The 21219-nt window shown below is 45.5% G+C and overlaps 1 protein-coding gene across 6 annotated transcripts in view; it reads left to right on the top strand.

The window, feature by feature from the left end:
• The window catches only part of AFF3 (AF4/FMR2 family member 3), a 331214-nt gene that overhangs the window by 238365 nt on the left and 71630 nt on the right, over positions 1-21219 (top strand). For 4 of the 6 annotated variants that reach the window (XM_015277796.4, XM_015277792.4, XM_040657350.2 and 1 more), the window contains one exon: positions 12185-12225. In XM_015277796.4, coding sequence (XP_015133282.1) covers positions 12185-12225 — 41 coding nt within the window. The remainder of the gene's footprint in view (positions 1-12184; positions 12226-21219) is intronic. The other 2 variants (XM_015277795.4, XM_015277794.4) reach the window with 1 other exon arrangement.

Below are 21219 nucleotides of genomic sequence, written 5' to 3'. Positions count from 1 at the left end.
TAGTCCTTTTTTTTTTTTTTTCCCCCTCTTTTTCTCTTTTTAAACATCTCATGGTCACAGCAAATAAAGGTGGGGGATGAAGGCATCCGTGGCACACGGAGCGCAGGGAGGCAGTGAGCTATGATGTTCTTGGGCTCACTGCTTTTCTCCCTGTGAGAAAAAAAAAAGAGTGAAGGCAGTGCCTGCCAGGGAGTCACTGCCTTCCCATTGAAGGGACAGGGACAGGCATCCCTACAGGATCTCAGGCAGCCTGAGACCACCCAGCCCTTCTGCAGGGTGGCCAAAACCAACTGAGCCCATATCCCTCCATGGAAGACCTCAAGGGAAGAGTAGCCTCAAGGAAGGTCATGAGAAACAATTTCAGTGCAGAGAAATAAACTCTCAGGAGCATGATCTGACCCAGAGCTGCTGGGGGCTCCAGGGGCTGCCCCTATCCATCACAGCCTGGAGACAGCCAGAGAGGGATTCTAGTCCAGGGGTACATCCACACTCCTTGGCCAAGGCCAAGATGGAGAGCTCAGTGCTGATTCAGGTTGTTCCCACAGCTCCAGTGGGAACATCTGTGCCCATGCTTCCGCTCATTACATGTCTGCTGAAGGTCTCAGAGCAAGAACTGCTTGTTTCTGGCAGAGCTGTCTGCCAGACAAATACACCCTGATGATGCAACAGGATAAAAGTCCATCCCCATGGACAGTGGCATTCAGTGTGTGGCCAAGTAAGTAGCACGGGGAAATGATTTATTTATCAGGTCCAAAAACTGTGCTTCAATGGTAGCCAGAAACAAGTGAGATAGGATGTATTTAAAGACTATCTTTTTAAAAAGGTGTAGGACTTTTCCCTCTCCTATCTGGATATGGACCAACAGTCATCAAAAACTTACAAATTACTTTGAAATGAACAATTCCGCATACACTTTCTTCCAGAAAGCATAATTTTTAGCAGAGCCTAGATAAGCACTACTTCTTCATATGGAAACTAATATTGCAGCTAATTTAAATTAACCTGCAATGGATTTTGAAACAAATTGCAGAAGGGACAAAGTGGCTATAAGCTTGCTTTCCATCAAACCTCCTCTGGTACAACGGCGCTTTCTGAGCTTTTTGAAGTCGAAGATCAGCCAAGTGAAAATGAGCAGAAGATTGAAGATGAGAACACAGTCCTGAAGAAAGCAAAAAGAAAAGCAGAAGAAAGCATGGAACCTGCATCTTTGCTGCAAATAAGCTCAACTTTATAAAAGTGCCCAGATGAGCCTGAAGAAAAACCTTTCTGACGAGAAGCTTCTCGCTGCACTGAGTCAGGGAAGCTTACTTCATGATCTCGGCCCAGTGCGAGTCTAACTGCAACCAAAACTGCACAAAGCAAAAACAGAAAAATGTAAGTTTAGGGTTAAGGAGTAGCTGGGACCTCAGGTGCTTTTGTACTTAATCCAAATGGCCTGCTCTGCTCTCTGTCACTGCAACATGCGTGCATTTTCAGACCAGAGGAACTGCCTTTGTAACAGCCTTGCTTAACTCGGCTAAGTCCATTATTTCCTGTGTATTAGAGAAGCAATCCTTTTGGTATCCAACACAGCTAAAATCCAGAGCAAGGTTTAAGCCAGCTGAGCCAAGCCTTTCTGTGGTTTGCTAGCTCTGATCTTATAATCTCTGTGACATCTAAATTTGCACTTCCACCACACACGACAAGAAGACCAAGACTGCCTCACTGAAACTGTCGGATGGAACAAAATAAGGGCTCAGCCTTGTCCTGCCAAACTTGGCTCACATCACTGCCTATCTTACAAAATCAGAGTCACTGTCTGTCATGCACTGGCAGGCAGGATCTAGCTCTAAATATGAATGCCGCCACCGTGGATGACAGTTGGGGATCAGCCTGACTCTTGGACATGCACAAAATCCAGGCAGATTCAAACACAGCACTCTGACCTCCGTGTGAATCTCTAAAAATAGACTGGAAAATAAAATACAGGCGCTTCTTCTTTAGTTCTTCATGTTGATGCTGCAACTAAACTAAGTCATAGCTCAAGTGCAACTTCTAGGCCTGTCCCTTCCCTCTGGTATCGCCCTTCTCAACCTTATGCTTTTTTCACTACCTCCTGTAACTTCCTTAACCACCTTCTTGCTGTCTTTGGTTAGTTTTTTCCCTGGTGAGCTGGAATTCCTCTATGAACATCTGTTGTGATGACCATGGGAACATCAGATACAATTGATTCAGCAATACCTGCTGATTTGAAGCATAAGGAGGGATTATCCCCTACATCAACGGGGTTGCTTTTCCTCGTCCTTGCACAAATGTTTGTAAAACCTCACTGAATTAGTTTCCCCATCTAGCAGCTCCCGCTGCCACAGGGAGAACCCTCTCTGCAGTCAGCCACTGCTTCTGGGCCTGTGCCCCACACAGGGGTGGCCATAAACCTCTGTTTGCCTTCAGGGAAATTCATTGCAGCGTGCCTGCAGGAGGACGGTTAAATAACCCACAGCCACAGATAATTTAGAGCACAAATTAAGGTTGTTTGCAATACCACAGCTATTACAGGCTGTAACAGGAGAGCATACCCCTGACACATTCAGGAGCCCAAAGGGCACGTGCTTGCTTACTCCACTGCATAGTTTCTCTGTCGCTTTACCTGTCTGTCCCTGTCAGCCTGTGAGCTTTTAGCACCAGCTGAGCTTTGGGGAACCACTGGCACCAGCCCTGCACAAGGAAAGCAGAAGGCAGAGCGATGACCACCAGCCCCAGACACAGCCCCACCAGCTGCACTCCCCCTGGGCACACAGCCTCAGCTGGGGAGGTGCTGGCAGCTGTGGTGGCTTCACCCTGACATACAGCTGAACTCCACACACCCCTCTCACTGCCCCTCCTCAATGGAACTGGATGAGAAATAGCATGGAAAAGGGCTAAAGGGTTGAGATAAGGACAGAATGATCACCAGCTAATTACTGTCACAAGCAAAACAGACTCGGCATAGGGAAATGAAGGCTGTGGTCAGTCCATAATGCTTTATCTCTGTCACTCCTCCATCTCTACTCTCTGCCCCTGCTCCATATGGGTCCTCACAGGTGGCAGCCCTCCTGCCCCATCTTGGGCCCCTCTGCACAGGCTGCAGCTCCAGCCCAGGCCACTCCTGTGGGGGTATCCATGGGCTGTGCATCTCCAGGCCTCATTCACTGCTGCCCCATGGGCTTCTCACATAAGCACAGAATCACAGGGGTTGGAAGGGACCTCAAGATGTCATCAAGTCCAACCGCCCTGCCAAAGCAGATACTCTACAATAGGTCACACAGGTAGGTGTTCAGATGGCTCTTGAATATCTTCATAGAAAGAGAGTCCACAACCCCTCTGGGCAACCTGTTCCAGTGCTCTGTCACCCTTACCATAAAGAAGTTCTTCCACATGTTAGTACAGAACTTCCTATGCTCAAGTTTTAGGCCATTACTCCTTGTGCTATCGCTACACACCACCAAGGAGAGCCTGGTCTCATCCATTTGCCTCCCAGCTCCTTTTAGATATTTATAAATATTCATCAGATCCCTTCTCAGTCTTCATTTCCCTAGGCAGAACACACCCAGGTTACTCAGTCTTTCCTCATCTGGGAGATGCTCCAGGCCCTTAATCATCTTTGTGGCCCTCCACTGGACTCCTTCTAAGAGATCCCTGTCTTTTTTGAACTTGTTTGAACTAATTGGACACAGTAGTCTAAATGTGGCCTCACCAGGGCAGAGAAGAGGGGGAAGATCACCTCCCTCAGCCTTCTGGCCACACTCTTTAATGCACCCCAGGATACCATTGGCCTTCTTGACCACCATGGCACACTGATGGCTCATGGCCAGCCTGTTGCCCACCAGGATCCCCAGGTCCTTCTCTGCAGAGCTCCTCTCCAGCAGGTCATCCCCTAACATGTATTGATGCATGTGCTTATTCCTCCCAAGGTGCAAGGCTCTACACTTACGCTTGTTAAACCTCATCAGTTCCCTCCCTGCTTAACTCTCCAGTCTGCTCAGGACTTGTTGAATGACATCACAGCTTTCAGGTGTGTCAGTCAATCCTCCCAGCTTTGTATCATCAGCAATCTTGCTGAGGGTGGACTCTATCCCTTCATCCAGATCACTGATGAAGATGCTGAACAGGACTGGACCCAGAACCAACCCCTGTGGAGCACCACTAGTTAGAACTAGTTAGAACAACCATGGGAGCACCAGACCCCGCGCCACTGATGATCATCCTCTGAGCTCTGACAATCAGCCAGTTCTCAAACCACCTCATCATCTATCCCACATTTGTGGGAGACACTGTCAAACGCCTTCCTGCAGTAAAGTTACATAACATCCACTGCTCTCCCCACACTGCTGGTTACAGGCCTCCAACCACGCTCTGAACCACTGGTGATGACATCATAGAAGGCTATCAGGTTGGTACTTCATGGCTACGCATGGACATCTGCACTGTACAGCACCCCTGGACTGCAGGGGGATGGCCTGTTCCTGCTTGGGCCTCTCCTGGGCTTCTGCTGCATGCCTGGAGCACCTCCTGCCCACCCGCTGCACTGGCCTTTGTAGATGCAAGAAAAGAAAAGGAACATGGAAAAAGGAAGAGGTTAAAGAAATAAGAAAGAAATGAATGCAGAAAAGAAATTGTAAGAAAATGTCATTGTAAGAGGGGCAGCGGTTATGTTAGACTTGAAGAAAAATAAGGAAAACAGACATTAGCTAATTCATCAAAACTGAGATTTAAATAAAAGGGACTGAGGAAACATTGCTACAATTTGTCCTGCACAAAATCATGCTCCTTTGAAGTCCACAGGAGGTGACCCACTGGTTTCAATCAGCTTGGGAAGTTATCGTCTGTTTTCTTTTTTACTGCTAACACAACCCAAGCACTACCACTTGGGTAGTAAGAAATGCTTTACAGACGATTGACATAGCACCTCACTGGGCAGATTTACCAGTATATAGGGAACTAAGGCTTGCATTACCCTCATTTTCACATACACGGAATTTCGGAAAAATCCTGGTTTAATCCTGAGCTCTCAGACTTCTCACCAAATCTCACAAAGCCTTTGGCATAGCACTTAACACTGATTTTGCCTGAGATAACTTGAGTGTAAGCAGTACTTCAACGATATTGCCTTTTCCCGGATAAGAAGTCTACTTCTTTGGAAGCAAAGGATGTTTTCCAAGATGGCCACTGCTTTGATTGTGATGACTGAGACCTACCTCCAGCATAGGTGACAATTAACTATTTTTTTAATGTAAAGCATCAAGGACTTTCCAAGCACCAATGTAAAGTATCAAGGTCCTTCTGCTTGTCTCCACTAAAAAAGATTAAGTCATCTGAAAAAGTGAACTCATCTGCCTTGAAAAGCTGCATGCTGGTCAGGGCCAGAATTCAGGAGAAACCTGAACAGCAGAGCAGAAGACTCAACATTCACAGTTATATAAAATTCTGAATGATTAATATCTATGCTGCTTATACAGTAATTCGGAGAGCCAAATCACTTAACAAGTATTAACTACCTAATGCAATGCCCTCGAGAGGTATTTAGGTACAGTTAAGTAAGAATTATTATCTCTGTAGGATTGATGGGGAGACAGAGACAGAGACGTGGCCCGTTTGAAGCTACATGGAAGTCAGCTGCAAAGCCAGGATTAGCGCTTAGGTCTTTCAATCCCAGGTGCCATGTTCAAGTTGCTAGACTATGTTGCCCCTGAACATTAATAAGGATTAATGGGCAAAGCAGAGGAGAAAGAACAATGTATGCCAAAAAATATAATAATAAAACCCTGGGGTGAAGAATGAATACTGAGGTGTTGAAAGGCCTGGAGAAATCATGAAATCCAGAAAGGGTTTTATGGTTTCTTTAAAGATGTGGTTCTGATGATAACCAACTCCAAAAGGGGAAGGAGGGGAGACCCTTCTAAGTCTTACAGCCTGTAAATCCTAAATAAATATCAACCAGACAGTGAAACTCACATTCACACATGTACATTGCAAATTTACAGAGAAACACTCAAGCTGCAGTTTACAAGTGATTTTAAATCCCTCCAAAATCCACACTGAAAAGTGATCCTCAAACAAAACCTCTAGGAACAGCACAGAGCACAGAGTATTGCACTGAGATAAGGCACATTAAAAATCACTTAGGATCAGTGGCCTAAACTGCGCTCCTCGTACAGCTCCTGTAGCCAGCAGGACTCGGGGCGTTAAGTAGGACATGTCTGTGGGTGTGAAGGGGTTTCACTCTGTGTTGAAACCTGATGGGAATGCCATTGTGACACAGTGCAGCTCTGCACTCCTCATAGAAAATGCTGAAAGCTGGCAAGGGTTTCAGGAAGAGAGAGAATATGTTTGGAAAACGTGCTTTGGAGTGAAAGCTCAGAGTGAAGCACAACGAATTCACAGAATCACAGAATGGTTTGGGTTGGAAGGGACCTCAAAACCCACTCAGTCCCAACCCCTGCCATGGGCAGGGCTGCCCCTGACCAGCTCAGGCTGCCCAGGGCCCCATCCAACCTGGCCTTGAGCGCCTCCAGGGATGGGGCACCACAGCTTCTCTGGGCAGCCTCTGGGCCTTTCTGACCTTCGAGTGAAGAAATTCTTCCTAGCATCTAACCTAAATCTCCCCTCCTTTTGTTCACAATTGTTACTTGTTGTCCTATCACTGCAATCCCTGATAAAGAGTCGTAGAGTCACAGAACTGTAGAATCACCAAGGTTGGAAAAGACCTCCAAGATCATCCAGTCCAAATGTCCACCTACCACCAATATTTCCCCACTAAACCATGTCTGTTAGTGCAACGTCCAGATGTTTCTTTAACACCTCCAGGGACGTCCCTCCCATATTTCCTATTGGCCCACTCTAAGTGCTGGAAGATTGCCATAAGGTCTCCCCAGAGCCTTCCCTTCTCCATCTGAACAACTCCAGCTCTCTCAGCTTCTCTTCATAGGAGGGGTGTGCCAACTCTCTGGTCATCTTCATGGCCTTCCTCTGGACCTGTGTCCTTGTCCCATGTCTTAACTGAGCTTGTCTAAAGCATGATCACAGTCCATAAACACCATAGCCAGGTCAGCGTTGAGGCTAGAAGGCAGCTCCATCTCACAAAGGTGTGACATCCAGTGCAGTAAGATGCATATAAACAAAGCTGGGCTAAACTCATATCTTAACACAAGAGTGAAGAACCCTATAAGTGGTTGGACTGAGGTGGATTTGCAGTAAGATGATCATCCAGAATTTTGCCATAGGTCTCTGATCTGAAGCAGAGAAAAGGCTCTGGGGAGTCCTATTGCCCAAATTATGGCAAGCAATCAGGCTGTGCCATTCAGAAAACTTCTCTATGGCTTCACTAGCTTAGCAATGAAATTCATTTATACTAAAACCAACCAAAACCTTAAGAAATTAAAACAGAATCAGTGTGGAAAATAATGAAGAATGAAACAGGAAAGATGACATATAAAGGTCTGATTGCCAAAGAGCAGCATACAGTAAAGACATCTTGCATCAACCCTAGCTTGTAAAAGTTCATACACAGTTCAGTAGGTGCATGGTGGCATCCAGCAGTTTGGATGGCTGCTAATAAGGGAGGTGATCACTTAAGAGCACAAATGGCTCACTGCATCATTCCAGGGCAAAGCCTATCCGAGGAACCTGAGGAAGACAACCAGGATACTCTGGAAGCAACACAGTTTTCTCTTGCACAGGCAGTAAGAATTGGTACACCATGACCAAAGAAACAGTTCAGATTCTCACCTGATGTACACCTGCGCCACCTCAGTGAAGTCTCTGCTGTACCTGGTATAACTCCACACAATTGCCATGACTGAGCTCTCTTGCAGTAACAGTCATTAGAGGAAAAATGGAAAACAAAATGTCTGAGTCACCAATGGTCAGTTTACTGGCTTTCATTTGCCAAAGCATGCCTTGAATGATGTAAAGGAAAATGCATCCATCGTCTGTCTGCAGTGCCTCCAAGACACTCTTCCAAACCCCATAAAATATTCTTCAGTAGTTCTCATTTGCTTCTTTTCCAAAAATGCCTCAAGCCCAGCAGTTTATGAAGCAATCCTTTTCCAGCTAGATTAAAAAAAAAAAAAAAAAACAATTCAAACAAAAAAAAAACCTGGGGGCCACTCAGCACTCCTGGAACTCCAGCTCAAGAGCTATATTCAGTCCATCCTCTTCACTGCTCAGTCCCAATTACTATGAAAGTATTTAATTTCCTCTCTGATTTCCCTTCAACAACAGACTACAGTGTGTGACACTTCAGGTAATTTTGGTAGCTCTTTTAACACACACTGAAACATGAATATCTGTTGTTTATGCTCCCAAGCTCTGGCACACTGCAATAAAGGATGGAGAAAGGCTCTGGACACTGAGAACCTGAACGTGATTACTACTGTCTGAAAACTTGTTTTGGTAGTCTTGGGGTACAGCTAGGATCTTTCATGAATGATTAATGAACTATAGGCAGATCAATGAAACTCTGCCCTAAACGTATCTAGAACCAATTCAGGTGAGGGACGAAGAAGTCTAACCAACCAGTATCCTGTAATTTACAACTCTTGATGTAGTGAAATGGCGTAATCCATCACACTTACTGTGCCTAGTTTCTCAAGCCTAAGTACCTGAGTCACCTAAGGGATATATTTTTTTTTCTACCCTGCTTCCTACTCAGCAGTAAAGTTACTGTGTGATGGGCTGGCCTTCGATATCCTTGTTCGTCCTGGGGAAACCCTCCCTCAGTGAGTAACCCCATTAGTTCCCGGAACAGAAATGTTAGGGTTACACTCAGTAGTAGTGAAAAAATCAGAGTACAGCATAATCACTTATAAAGAGAATAATAAGCTTCCCACAAAATACCTTCTAGTGATCGTTCTTGGAGATCTTTAAATTCTGTCAGCAGCAGATTTCTTATCCCTAATTTATATAAGCAGCACAAACACTTACTTCCAGGAATAATAAAGAATGTATAACATATTCTCATCTTCTTTCTTGATGGATGGTGAGTTGGTCTCAATAATGTTGTTAATGATGTAAAATAAAATGCAAGTTAAGTAGTACAATCAAAAGCAAGGTATTTAAAAACAGTGGCGAGGGAAGTTTATGATACTAAGTACCACCCTTTTGCTTACACTGCTACATAGATAATGCCAGCATATTAGAAACATAATAAATCAAAGAAAGCTGTTTCTATAGCAAGAGTTTCTCAAGCTATGGGTCTTGACCCTCCATGGGGATTCATGAATAAACTTGAATGCGGTCACAATAAACTGTTAGCAAGAACCAGGGGCAGATATTTCCCCACAGGTTGAGCAGCCAAGCCCTGTAGCAAGGGAAGGAGAGAACAGACTGTAATTAGTGGCTGCAAGCATTTATTCTTGCTAGGGAAACTGCTAACTACCTTTAATTACAACAGCTCACTTTCTCCAGGAGATGGGAGCAATATAGGCCAGAATTAAAATTGCCAGATAGTTGCTAACTGCCTTTCATTGCAGGCAATAGATCTGTTTCTCCAGGGAGGAAGAGTGTGTTTGCAACGGGATCGTATTCCCCATTCATTCAGAAATGGGGCCATTACCAACTCAAGGAGTCATGCAAACATGCAGTCAAACATGGCTGCATTTTCGAACCATGTAAAAAAGAAATCAATAGTCTCATTTATAGAATGTGCCACCACCAGGCATGGAGCGAGGTGCCCCCTGCAACCTTCCCTGCATCCTGGTGAAGAAGGATGCCTATTAAAGGACTGAACATGAGAAGCCAATTGAAAAAGTAGAATGATCTCACTGAAAAGTACTTGTACATTTCTTTCTGCTGCCCTGCCTGTCATCTGAATGCACTTGCTTGCCCAGAAAGGATCACCTTTTCAATGCTGTCAGCAGCTGGATATACCAAAATGGAAACTAGAGACTGGCACTTGAGGCTGCAGCCCAGCTCCACATGGCCCAGCTCAGTTTAACATTCCTTGCAGATCATGACAAGAGTCCTCTCCTCTCCTTAGGGTTGCTTCCACCTGGACTGGGAGACAAAGCACCCAGCTCTTCTTCCTCTTTCGAAATTGGGAGTTCTGGGGAAAATACAAGAGTGGCATGCATCCCACATCCCCATGTTAGGGAGCTTTTAGGATCATCAAAGCCCACGTGTGCCTCCATGGGGTCTCTGTAAGGTCTCTGAGGACTCTGGCTACAGAACAACCATCTCCTTCAGTGCCTTCTGGCTCCTTTGGCCACCACCTACCTTGCTCCAGTTGAGTCCTGCGTTTCCCTGGAAAGGAATAGGAGAGATGAAAATAGACTCACCATCCTGGTTACAAATGAGCTGACAAAAAGGTGCTATTTTTCAGCTGGATCAGTTTCCCAACCCGCTTCATCGCACCACCTGTGGTGGTCTAAGCCAAGAGTGGGAAATAATTAAAAGTGTCTTAAAGACCACTGCCACATAGTGGCTGCCTGCAAGTGAAGGGTGAGAGAGGAGGAGTGATGGTGACTTGAGTGGTGTCTGCATTACTCATCTCTGGGGAAGGGATCTGATAGTGAGAGGAGGCTCCTGAGCTTTGCAAAGGCATAGCACGCTGCAGAGGTCAGCATTAAGTCACAGGACATCCTTCAACTTAAGGTTTGGGTCTTTCCTGCGTCTTTACACCACTACTGAGGTGAGATTGTTCTAGTCAGCCCCTATCAGAGGGAAGAACAAACACAGTGCCAGGGTGCTGAAATGGAGGGCAGTTGAAAAGGATTGTACCCAAAGAGCGTGCAAGTATGTTGAGCTACTAGAGATAATACGACAGGGTTCCCATTTCTGTTTTCCTAACACTGAAGTCAGCAGGTGTGTGCCGTGGGCACCTTCCCACTCAGCTGGTAGTAACTATCCAGCCCTTCCCATGGGCTCTCTGCTGGATGCTGAAGTTAAAGGAGAACCCACTTCTGAGCCATTCTGCTGGAGAGGGATGCGGCATAGTCTTCACCTCCTCATACCCACCAGCTCAGGCTGCCCAGGGCCCCATAAAACCTGGCCTTGACCGCCTCCAGGGATGGGGCACCACAGCTTCTCTGGGCAGCTGTGCCAGGACCTCACCACCTTGTCAGTGTAGAATTTCCTCCTCTCATCTAACCCACCTACCTTTACGCTTTCCAGTTCTGACCAGAATGCCAGTTTGTGTATTCAGGGCTGGGGATGCACCCTCCCCTATCTTAAGAAGTCAGAGCAATTGGTTGCAAAACATACTTGCTGGTGGCTGCAAAGCGAAAATGTACATTCAGTTCCTTCCCTTATCCATGCCGTGTGGCTTTGTGTCCCTTCTGTGCCAGGCGAGGCACAGCTCAGATGAGGACAAGAAGGGAGGGCAGCCGCAAGCAGAACTGGGGCTTTAAAGCAGATTTTCAGAACATTATGGATTTCATCTTTGCTTAGCAGCTAATTACTGTGCCGAAGCCATGAATCACCCTGCTTGAAGTGATTCAAGGAGGGGAAAGAATAATAATAATAAAGTGGCAAACCAGCTCGGGGATAGGCTTGGGAGTCCTATTAAACTTGAGAGGCTATGATTCTATTCCCAGGACTGCTGGCTAACACAAGAACAAGCACCATGCTTCCCCACCCCATCCAAAGAGTTGTGCTAGGCAAAAGCCGAGGAGCAAACCAGCAACAGGTCGATCCTGCGCTGCATAGCCAAGGGTTGCCAGCAGATTGACATGGCAGCGCTCTGGAAAAGTCTGCTGCAGCCCTGGCAGGCTTCGCTAAATCTGTAATTATAGCTACGGGCTTCGTCGCACAAGGAACCAAATATGTGATGTTTGTTTCTGTGGAAGAATGGGAGGAGACTGATGGTAAAGGAGAGGGAGTGGGAGCACAGAGTGGGGAGAGGGGAAGGAGGAGAGCTGAGCCCTGCGGAGTTCTCTCTCGGAGACCTGCAGAAAACGTCTAAATAGAGCAGTTCAGACCTCAAATACCGCACCGTGCTCTGACAGCCTCCTGGTTTACGGCGCGCTTAACAAAGTGCTCTTACATTGACCAGGCTGGAATGCCCATTTTGCCGTAGAATCTCTGCTGCTTTGGTAGTACTTGAAAATTTGGACACGTGACAAAAATGTGTGTAGCGCATTTTTTTTACTTTTTTTTTTTTTGAAGTGTTGATTGTGCTCGTAATTTTAAAGTCAGAATATAAAATAAACATCTCTGCCCTTTCTTCCAGCAGGCAGCACAGAGATCTGCTCTCCGCGTTCTGTCTGACAGGTACATTTTGTCATTTTTATGAACTATAAATTGCTTTATGAAACGTTGAGCCCTATTTATTGTGGCATATAACTCATAATCGGATTTTGTCCCCAAAGTATCTGCGAACTGGGATGTTAAACATTTTGCATGCTTGGATTTGTCATGCATGTGTAGAGTTTATTACTGCAAAAATCGCAGTCTTGTTGTATTTCATACAGAGTATGCAGAATCCCTTGTTGTGATACCAAACGAGAGATAAGGAACTTACTGCGGAAGGCATGAATGATGCAGTAAATTCTCAGCTTTAGAGTTTGCCGAGATATATCTAAGCTCATTTTTCAGCAATAAGTACTTCATTTATTTTGAGATGTTCTCTTTTGGCTTCTCCCAAATTCTTTCCCTGGGAATTGCTCTTCCTGTGATGAGATTCTCCGTACACTTCATGCACAAAAAACAATGCCTTTTTTTTCACCCAAGTTATGAGGGATGGGTATTTTAGAGGAGTTTAATTCCTTTTTTTTTTTCTTTTTTTTTTTCACTTCTGGAGCTGCAGCAGTGCTTCAGGCAGATAAGCAAGGGACCAAATCCTCAGCCAGCATTTGGGTTTTACTCAGCTCTTTTTCAAGTGAATTTCCATCAACTTCAATGGGAAAGTGGCCCGAGTGAGGAATTCGGGATTTGGGCCACAGTAAATGTTATAGTTGGGCCGTAAGCCTGCACAGGTATTTACCTTAAATGACTTTTATGAAAGAGGATTGATTGAAATATAAGGTAGCTTTCTAAGACGGTCCTGATTTCTTTTCCAGTTTTGGGAACGGGGGGAGGGAGAGAGACCGTGCATTTTAGTGCCTGTGAAAAAGAACCAGCAGATTTACATTTATCCACAAATGAGGCACTGTGTCACGCGGGCTGACACAGAGTAAATTTCCCCCTGCCTCGCTGGCAGCCCCCTCTGCCCGCCTGGCCCCCTGCCCCCGCCTCCCTGGGAATAAGCAGTAATTGACTCTCGAAGCCAGCCCGGGCCGGGATTTCTCCAGAGCAGAGCCTGTCACTTAGGCTGAATTATATCTTGTGCACGGATGAATAACATTTCTCTCTGCTCTGAGGCTAAGACTGCCAAAATTATCGACACCCCGCCACCACCCGCACAGTTTACAAACACTGTTTTGTTTAGGGGGGTTTTGTGCCCCCCTTAAGGAAAAAAAAAATGCCAGGGTGAAACGTATGGGATGTGGGTGAAATCGGTGGGTTGGCTGTTGGGCACATGAGTATTTGGCTGTAGAGGGGACAAACTCAAAGGGGAAAGAGGAGTCTGGGCAGCATCAAGGAGGATGGAGGAGTGGAAGCTTAGCCACCACGCAAAGAGCTTTTGATGTTGTGGAGACCTCTCTGTCATAGTGGGGGGCTTCTAAGCACCCTTCCCCTGTGCTGAATGAGGGACACTCCTACAGAGCTGCCCCTGGGAGCAGTTAGCGTTCCCCAGGTCTCGCACTGTGCCTCGTAAGAAGAGCAGTGGTGGTGTTGGATAGATGGTCCCAGCCTCTCTGAGGTGTGAGCAGTGGGCCAAAAGTAGCCTTTCAGCCTTGGCTGAGGTGAGGGCACTAGCAATATGGCTGCTCAGCTCTCGTGTCCCAGCAGCAGCAAGGATCACCAGCACGTCCCAGCGCCAGGGGAGGCAGTGGGTTAAGTCAAGCTCTCCACAACTTCAGCCATCATTCTTTTCAAAAAGCTATTCTCCATTGCTCTTACTTCAGCTTTTGCTTTCGACTTCTGTTAAAAAGGTAACAGCTAGCTAAACTGAAAGGCAAAAAAAAAAAAAAAAGAAGAAGAAGAAGAAAGAAAGAAAAGAGTTTTTAAACCTATGGCCATTGATTTCTTCAGTGTGTTGCACTCGGTCTTGTTTCCAGCCTGCCACAGTAACCCCCAGCAGATTTATGTGCAAACACAAAGATTAGTGACCCAGAAGCCTGACTGAAACAGCTTTTCTGCTTCCAGAAGACAGGTTGCTCTGCACATGCACTGACTGTTTTGTCAGGAAAGATGCACTGGCCCCATTAGCTTTTCATTCTCTCGTGAAAAACCCTCAGTGTTTATACAGCACAGCTTGGTTTTAATTTTATTATGCTCTTTGGTAAAGCATTCTAACTACAAAGATTGCTTCGTTTCTGGGGCAGAGAGGAACAAAAATTCAACTCATATACCTTAATGATGCAGTGCCAGTATGTCTTGAGCTGTCTGACTCTCGTATCCATCGCCCAAATAGCTTTTAAATTAAGAAAAATGTCTGCACCTGAAGTATTCGGTGTGATCTGTTATTATTTAACAGTGAGCGGTGCGGTTAAGCCAGGTCTTAAACCTGCTTAATCCCACTGAGCTAAATAGATTTTATTATTGACTCCCATGGTCCTGGAACTCTGACCTCGGGACTGAAGTTAAAAGCTAATTTTGTGCAGTCTGTTCCACTAACCCAGAAGCACTTGCTCTCTGGACACATTTGCAATGGGGAATGTCCAGCTGTAAATTACAGATGTTTGTAATCACACTCAAGCACAACACTCATTATTGTTCTTTTGTTCTTTTTCGGCTGAAAAGCCCACCATGAGGGAGACCGCACTTAATCCACACATTAAATTTACTTGCAGCTCATATTCATGCTCAAGATAAGATTTTCCATGAAGTAAAGATTTACAGTGGTCCGCGGGCACTCCTATTCCCCTAGCTGCTTTTATTTCTCCGTGCTGCAGTGTGGGCCAAGTGGGTCTGCCTGAGGGTTTTGAATGCTTAGAGGAAAGCCTCATGCCACCGCTGAATTTCCTCTCACTGTAATAGGGAAAAGCTGTCTTGTTCCCTGCAGTGCTTGGGTGGTACTTACGAGAGATGCCTAATTCACAGTCCCAACCTATTATCCTCTTTGTTTCCTTACTGTGGAGGATCAGACAGACCCCGCTAGCTCTGCTAGACAGAGCAGGAGCTGGGGTGGCAAAGAGGGGACTGAGCCGTGTGGCCATGCTAGCCAGCTCCCCGTCCTGCTGATAAGGCTTGCAAGGAGCCCAGCTCACTGGCTTACACTCAGCACCTGGTTAATATATATGTTTCAACCACGCCTGAACTGCTAAGTACAGGCTGCTAATAAATCTTTCTGACTTACCACCTTGGGCTGCTGATAGACAAGGCATCTCAACATTAACATCAGTTTTGCAGGGTAGACAAGCTCCATTCGGGGAGTATGGTGAGCTCCGCGGTCTGTCTGATCTTTGGTCTGCTTTCGTGTTTGGTGGAAGGGATAATACTTCACATTTCCGGGTAGCCATGCCCTCTCTATCCATATTTGGTCACAGTTAGGATGCAGGATGTGCAGTATGTGCTGGTTTACTATTATGGATTACTATTATGACCAGCTGTGCTCAAGGTCCTCATAGAATCATCTGGGTAGGAAAAGACCTCCAAGATCATAGAATCATAGAATCATAAAGGTTAGAAAAGATCATTTAGTCCAACCATCCATCTACCACCAGTATTGCCCACTAAACCATGTCCCTAAGTACTACATCTGCCCTTTCCTTAAACATGTCCAGAGACGGTGACTCCACCACATCCATAGGCAGCTTGTGCCAGTGCCTCTCCACTCTTTCTGAGAAGCCATTTCTCCTAATATCCAACCTGAACCTCCCCTAATACCAAGTCCAACCACTGATATGACCTACGAGTTCCAGGATGGGTATGGGGAAATGAACAGCCAGTTGTGAGAAGCAGTGGAGCCACACATCTGCAGGCAGAGAGATGGTTTGGGAGCAGAAGTGATGCTGAGCTGCTTTTCAGGGGTTGTGGTCAATGGCTATATGTCCAGTTGAAGGCTGGTGATGAGCAGTGTTCCCCAGGGGTCTGTCTTGGGACTGGTACTCTTTAGTATCCTTACCAGTGATGTAGATGACGGGATCAAGTGCATTCTCAGAAAGTTTGCTGATGACACCAAGCTGAGTGGTGCAGTTGATACGGCAGAAGGAAGGGATGCCATCCAGAGGGACCTTGGTAAACTTGAAAGGAGGGCTCCTGTGAACCTAATGAGGTTCAGCAGAGCAAAGCTCAAGGTTTTGGACTTGGATTAGGGTTATCCCAGATATGTATACAGACTGGGAGAAGAATTTCTTGAGAGTAGCCCTGCTGAGAAGGACTTAGGGGTCCAGGTAGATGAAAAACTAAGCATGAGCCAGCAGTGTGTGTGCCTGCAGCCTATAAAGCCAACTGTATTATAGGCTGCATCAGAAGAGGGGTGGCCAGCAGAGCAAGGAGGGTGATTGTCCTTTTCTACTCTGCCCTCGTGAGGCCCCATCTTGAGGACTGCATCCAAAACTGGGGTCCTCAACACTGGAGAGAAATGGAGCATTTGGAGGGGATCCGGAGGAGGGCCACAAATATAATCCAAGGGCTGGAGCACCTCTTCTGTGAAGACAGGTTGAGGGAACTGGTTTTGTTCAGAGAAGATATGGCTGCAAGGAGGCCTCATTATGGCCCTCCAGTATTTAAAGGGAGATTATAAACAGGAGGGAAATAAACTTTTTACAAGAGTAGATAGTAACAGGACAAGGGAAAGTGGTTTTAAACTAAAGGAGGAAAGATTTAGGGTAGATGACTAGGGGCAGTTTTTCACTGAGAGTGCAGTGCAGTGCTGGAGCAGGTTGCTTGGAGAGGTGTGGATACTCCATCCCCGGAGGTGATCAAGGCCAGGTGGGATGAGACCCTGGGCAATCTGATCTGGTCCTTGATTTAGAGGTTGGCAACCCTGCCTGTGGCAGAGGGTTGGAACTTGATGATCCTTGAGGTCCCTTCCAACTCAAGCCACTCTATGATTCTCTGACTGTGTCATAGCATCACTTTTCATGCTGAGCAAGCCCTCCACATGAGAGGCAATGTGGTCAGCTTGTCAGCAAGTGACTCAGCTTGCTGGATGGCCTGCAAGCCTTGACGTGACAGCACTGTCTGATCAGTGACAGCCACAGGGAAGCTCTGGCTCAGGACAGCTGCTCTGGGTACCAGCAGAGAATGAAAGAACTGAAAAAATGGACTCTATGGGATGCAAAGGCTGGCTGGAGGGGAGTGTGTACACTCAGTGCTCTTTGCCATAGGAACAAATACACAGCTCCAGCAGAGCTAGTACACTGTTTATACCTTCAGGATTATCTTTGGAAGGAAAAAAGAGAGTATCTTTGACAAGGGATATGGATTTACCATTAATCCTTTACGTGAAAGCTCATCTGATTGAAAATGCTGGTGTCCCACAGGTGTAGCCCTCCTGTTCAGTACAGCATAGCAAAGGGTGATGGCTGCTGCAGCCTGTGGCAGAAAAGATCTGGAGTTTCTCAGCTCTCCTAGGTACAGCGCTTGAAGGAGTAAGAGTAGTGCTATGTATTGCATATAAGATGTTCTTTCCACTACCAGAGGCTGCTGTGAATTGGTGAAAAGGGGCTTTCAAAGAAGAGCCTGTGGAAGGCTTGGAATGAAAAAGAATAGATACCTGTGTAGAGCTGGATTCTATTTCCCTTTATTTAATTTGGAAACAAGATCTGTAGCACTCATCTGTTCATTACTGGATGCTTTCTCATACCTTGACTATTGCTGGTGTTTCTTTGGATTTGTTCTACAATGGCTCTGGAGATGCAATTTGGATGCATTGTAAAGCTATGTGAGAAGGTGCAGCAGAGCTGTCCCACGGAATTTTAGCAACATTGAGCCCTAGCTAGCTATATTAAATACTGTGATTCTTTTGGTGTTTAGAGAAAGAAAAAGAAAAGTTAAGATGTGTTTTTTTACTTCAAGGAAGTGATAGCAGTTTGCTGCCATGACAGTCAACATTTCCTGGCTCCCCGTGAGCAACCCCATGCACTCCCAATAGCTTCTCAAAGATATCTGAGGGAGAAACATCCATGTTTTGGAAAGTATCTGTCTGCTAAAAGGAAGTTCTGACTAGTAGTTTCTCCTGTATTTTCTTTGGCTTGCTAGAATCCATGTGTGGATAATTACAGAATTAACAGTAAGTGGAAAAGAGACAAGGTGCATGTCTGGGGCCTTTTGCATGTTGGTAAGGGGAAAACAGGTCCCACTGCTGGCTGGCAGCATGAAAAATATGCAAAGTGCTATTGGGAAGAAGAGTGTATATGTGTGCAGCATATGAAGTGCCTCAGCATATGATTAACCTCACTGGGTATGTAGTAAATAGTAGATAACTGTGATCAAAAAAGTATTCATGTGATTTATCAAGCTGAGCAACTGTGCATTTTGCAGTGAAGCAGGAGGTCAATCCTGAAATCTAGGGCAAGCAGAGCAATAGGAAATTGCAGGGACTAAGAAGTTAATCATACCGTTGGACTGCTTCCATCTGGTTTTGAAAGACAGAGTCAGTGCAGTGCTAGCAAGGACTCTTCACGGCAATGGATCAGGAATTAATTTTTTCAGCAAATCTTCAGCTATCATTTGCGGTAACATAGGCTTATAAAAATGTAATTTAATTTCTTGGGAATAAATCACATAGGGCAAGAAGTGTGAGAGTGTTTTTTTTTTGTTTTGTTTTGTTTTTTTTTTTCCTTTAATGTGTATATCTGAGACAAAAAGAAAAAAAAGAAAAAAAAGAAAAAAGGTGAGTAAAGGAGAAATAGCAAAAATCCGAGAGGAAACAAACAGTAACGATATGAAACCTGGAAGGCATAAATGGTCGTCTGGTTAAATCATGCAGGTAATTGTCTTTGAAAAATCAGTTTGCAGTTGGGAACCTTCTACATTTTTATGACCCTTGGAGGCATAATCTTCTGTAACCTATCTGTCCATCTTCATCAGCATGGGTCAAAGGAGCACTGCCTTGAAGTATTGTTGAACCGATGCTCTGAACACCATTCCCATATATCATGGGTACATAGCTATGGGCAGTGAATTTGTTAATGTATTCTGTGTTTTCTTTGTTATTGATATTACTTACTGATATTTCAATGAGACTTGAACATTATGCTCCCTTTGGGCGATGACAGTGCCTGTAGGCGAGGAACATGTTGTAAAACAAGGGGGATTTTAACCTTGATAGTAACACCAGTAGCTCAGACTTGCTTTATTGGAAGACTTAAGGAGAGCAGTTAGTTGATAACATTATGCCTTTCTTTCTTCAACAGTGGGATAAGAGAAAAGAGAGACCTGTACTATGAATGATGTATTGCTCTATTTTTAGTGCTACACTGCAAAAGTGAAATCTTATAAATACTTTTGTATCTATTTCCTGGCAGTCTAAAGAAAAAGAGCTCAGGTTTACACAGCACTAATAGCAGGAAACCGGGGATCATGCTGTTCCCACAAATCACCATGCTTCCATTACCACCTTATTTTAAGAAATGCTGAAAATTCATAGCGAGCAGCAGCACCTCATCCTGGCCCAGTTGCATGGTGTTAGCATGAGGCTTTTACCTTTTTGTGTCTGTGGACCATGTTCTATCCGGAACTCAGAAATTCTCCAGAGCGACTGCAGCAATGAGAACATTGAGTTTGCTGCCAGTGAGCCAACTATTCCTGCAGCAGACAGAAGGAGATGGCCCCTTCAAGGAAGGAAGGCCCTACAAAGTGATCGCTGTATCGCAAGGCTAAGGCCAGTGGGATGAAGTTCAACAAGACCAAGTGCTGGGTCCTGCATTTTGGCCACAACAACCCCAGGCAATGCTACAGGCTTGGGGCAGAGTGGCTGAAAGACTGTGTGGGCCTGAAGGTGTTGGTCGATGCTAGGCTAAACATGAGCCAGCAGTGTGCCCAGGTGGCTAAGAAAGCCAATGGCATCCTGGCTTGTGTCAAAAATAGTGCAGCCAGCAGGAGCAGGGAAGTGGTCATCCCTCTGTACTCAGTCTTGTTGAATACTGTGTTCAGTTTTGGGCCCCTCACTACAAGAAGGACCCTGGAGCATACCTATAGAGGCAACCAAGCTGGTGAGGAGTCTGGAGCACATGTCTTATAGGGTGTGTCTGCCTTATCAGAATCATTACAAACTGGGTGATCTCATGGACACCAAGGACTTTTGTCAAAAAAACTAACATATATGTCTTGAGGACCAACAGATTCCCCTTGCAACATCTGCCACTTACAGACACCCATAGCTCTTAATCCCAAAATCACGGAGGTCCTAGTAGTTGCAAAAGTCTCTTCCCATCCAAGGAATTCATTCCTTCCTCTAAAAACAACATCTTTCTTTCTGTGCACGGCCACCTTCAAGCTCTGTGCCCAGCAGAGCTTCCAATGGAGGGACTTGATCCCACATTCCTGACACAGCCAAATTCAAATTGTTATGAGCTTTTGGTGGGTAAGGAATGTCACAAGGAGCTGTAGGGCTTGAGCTGGTTATAGAGGAATACTTATTCTGGGCATTTGAAAAGTCTTTCATGCAGTCATCAGGAGGAGGAGGTATGTTTATATGCTTTTCAGCCAACATTGACAAATTGGGTTTGCATGCAGACTTTTGGGTTTACTCAAGTAGTTTGAGGCAGCAGGGAGCATTTTTTTTCATGGTCGATGAGAAAAGTAAATAGAAAAATGACAAGTTCCTGGTTTAGTTTGATTGAGAGATTTTTCTGCATGAAATGAAAGCTTAAATCGCATAATTGTTTTTAACGTTCTGAATCCCATAGTAATTCTCTTTGTGGCTCATCAATGGCTCAGTCAGGAGCACACTAGCCACGATTCTTACGTTACACAAAACTCCATGCTTTGAACTCTTCTTTAGGCTTCAGTGCCCAGATTTTCACTGGTACAAATCAAAATAGCTCCACTGATTTCAGGAGCGTTATCTCAGTTTTCACCCGCTGAGGACTTGACACCAGCAGTTCAGAAAGGTTTCCAGCTTTGAAAAAGCACATTGCTGTGTATGGGCACTTCCAAAAGTGCCTAAGTGGGTTCTTTCACAGAGCTCACATATGTGCAGGCTTCAGGATCTGGTTACAGTTGCAGTTCAACTCATCCTGACCGTCCATCAGGCAGCCAAACCAGCAGGGC

Source organism: Gallus gallus, chromosome 1, assembly GCF_016699485.2.
Source record: "Gallus gallus isolate bGalGal1 chromosome 1, bGalGal1.mat.broiler.GRCg7b, whole genome shotgun sequence".
NCBI classification, from domain to species: Eukaryota; Metazoa; Chordata; class Aves; order Galliformes; family Phasianidae; genus Gallus; species Gallus gallus.
This window is presented reverse-complemented; position numbering and strand designations above follow the sequence as displayed.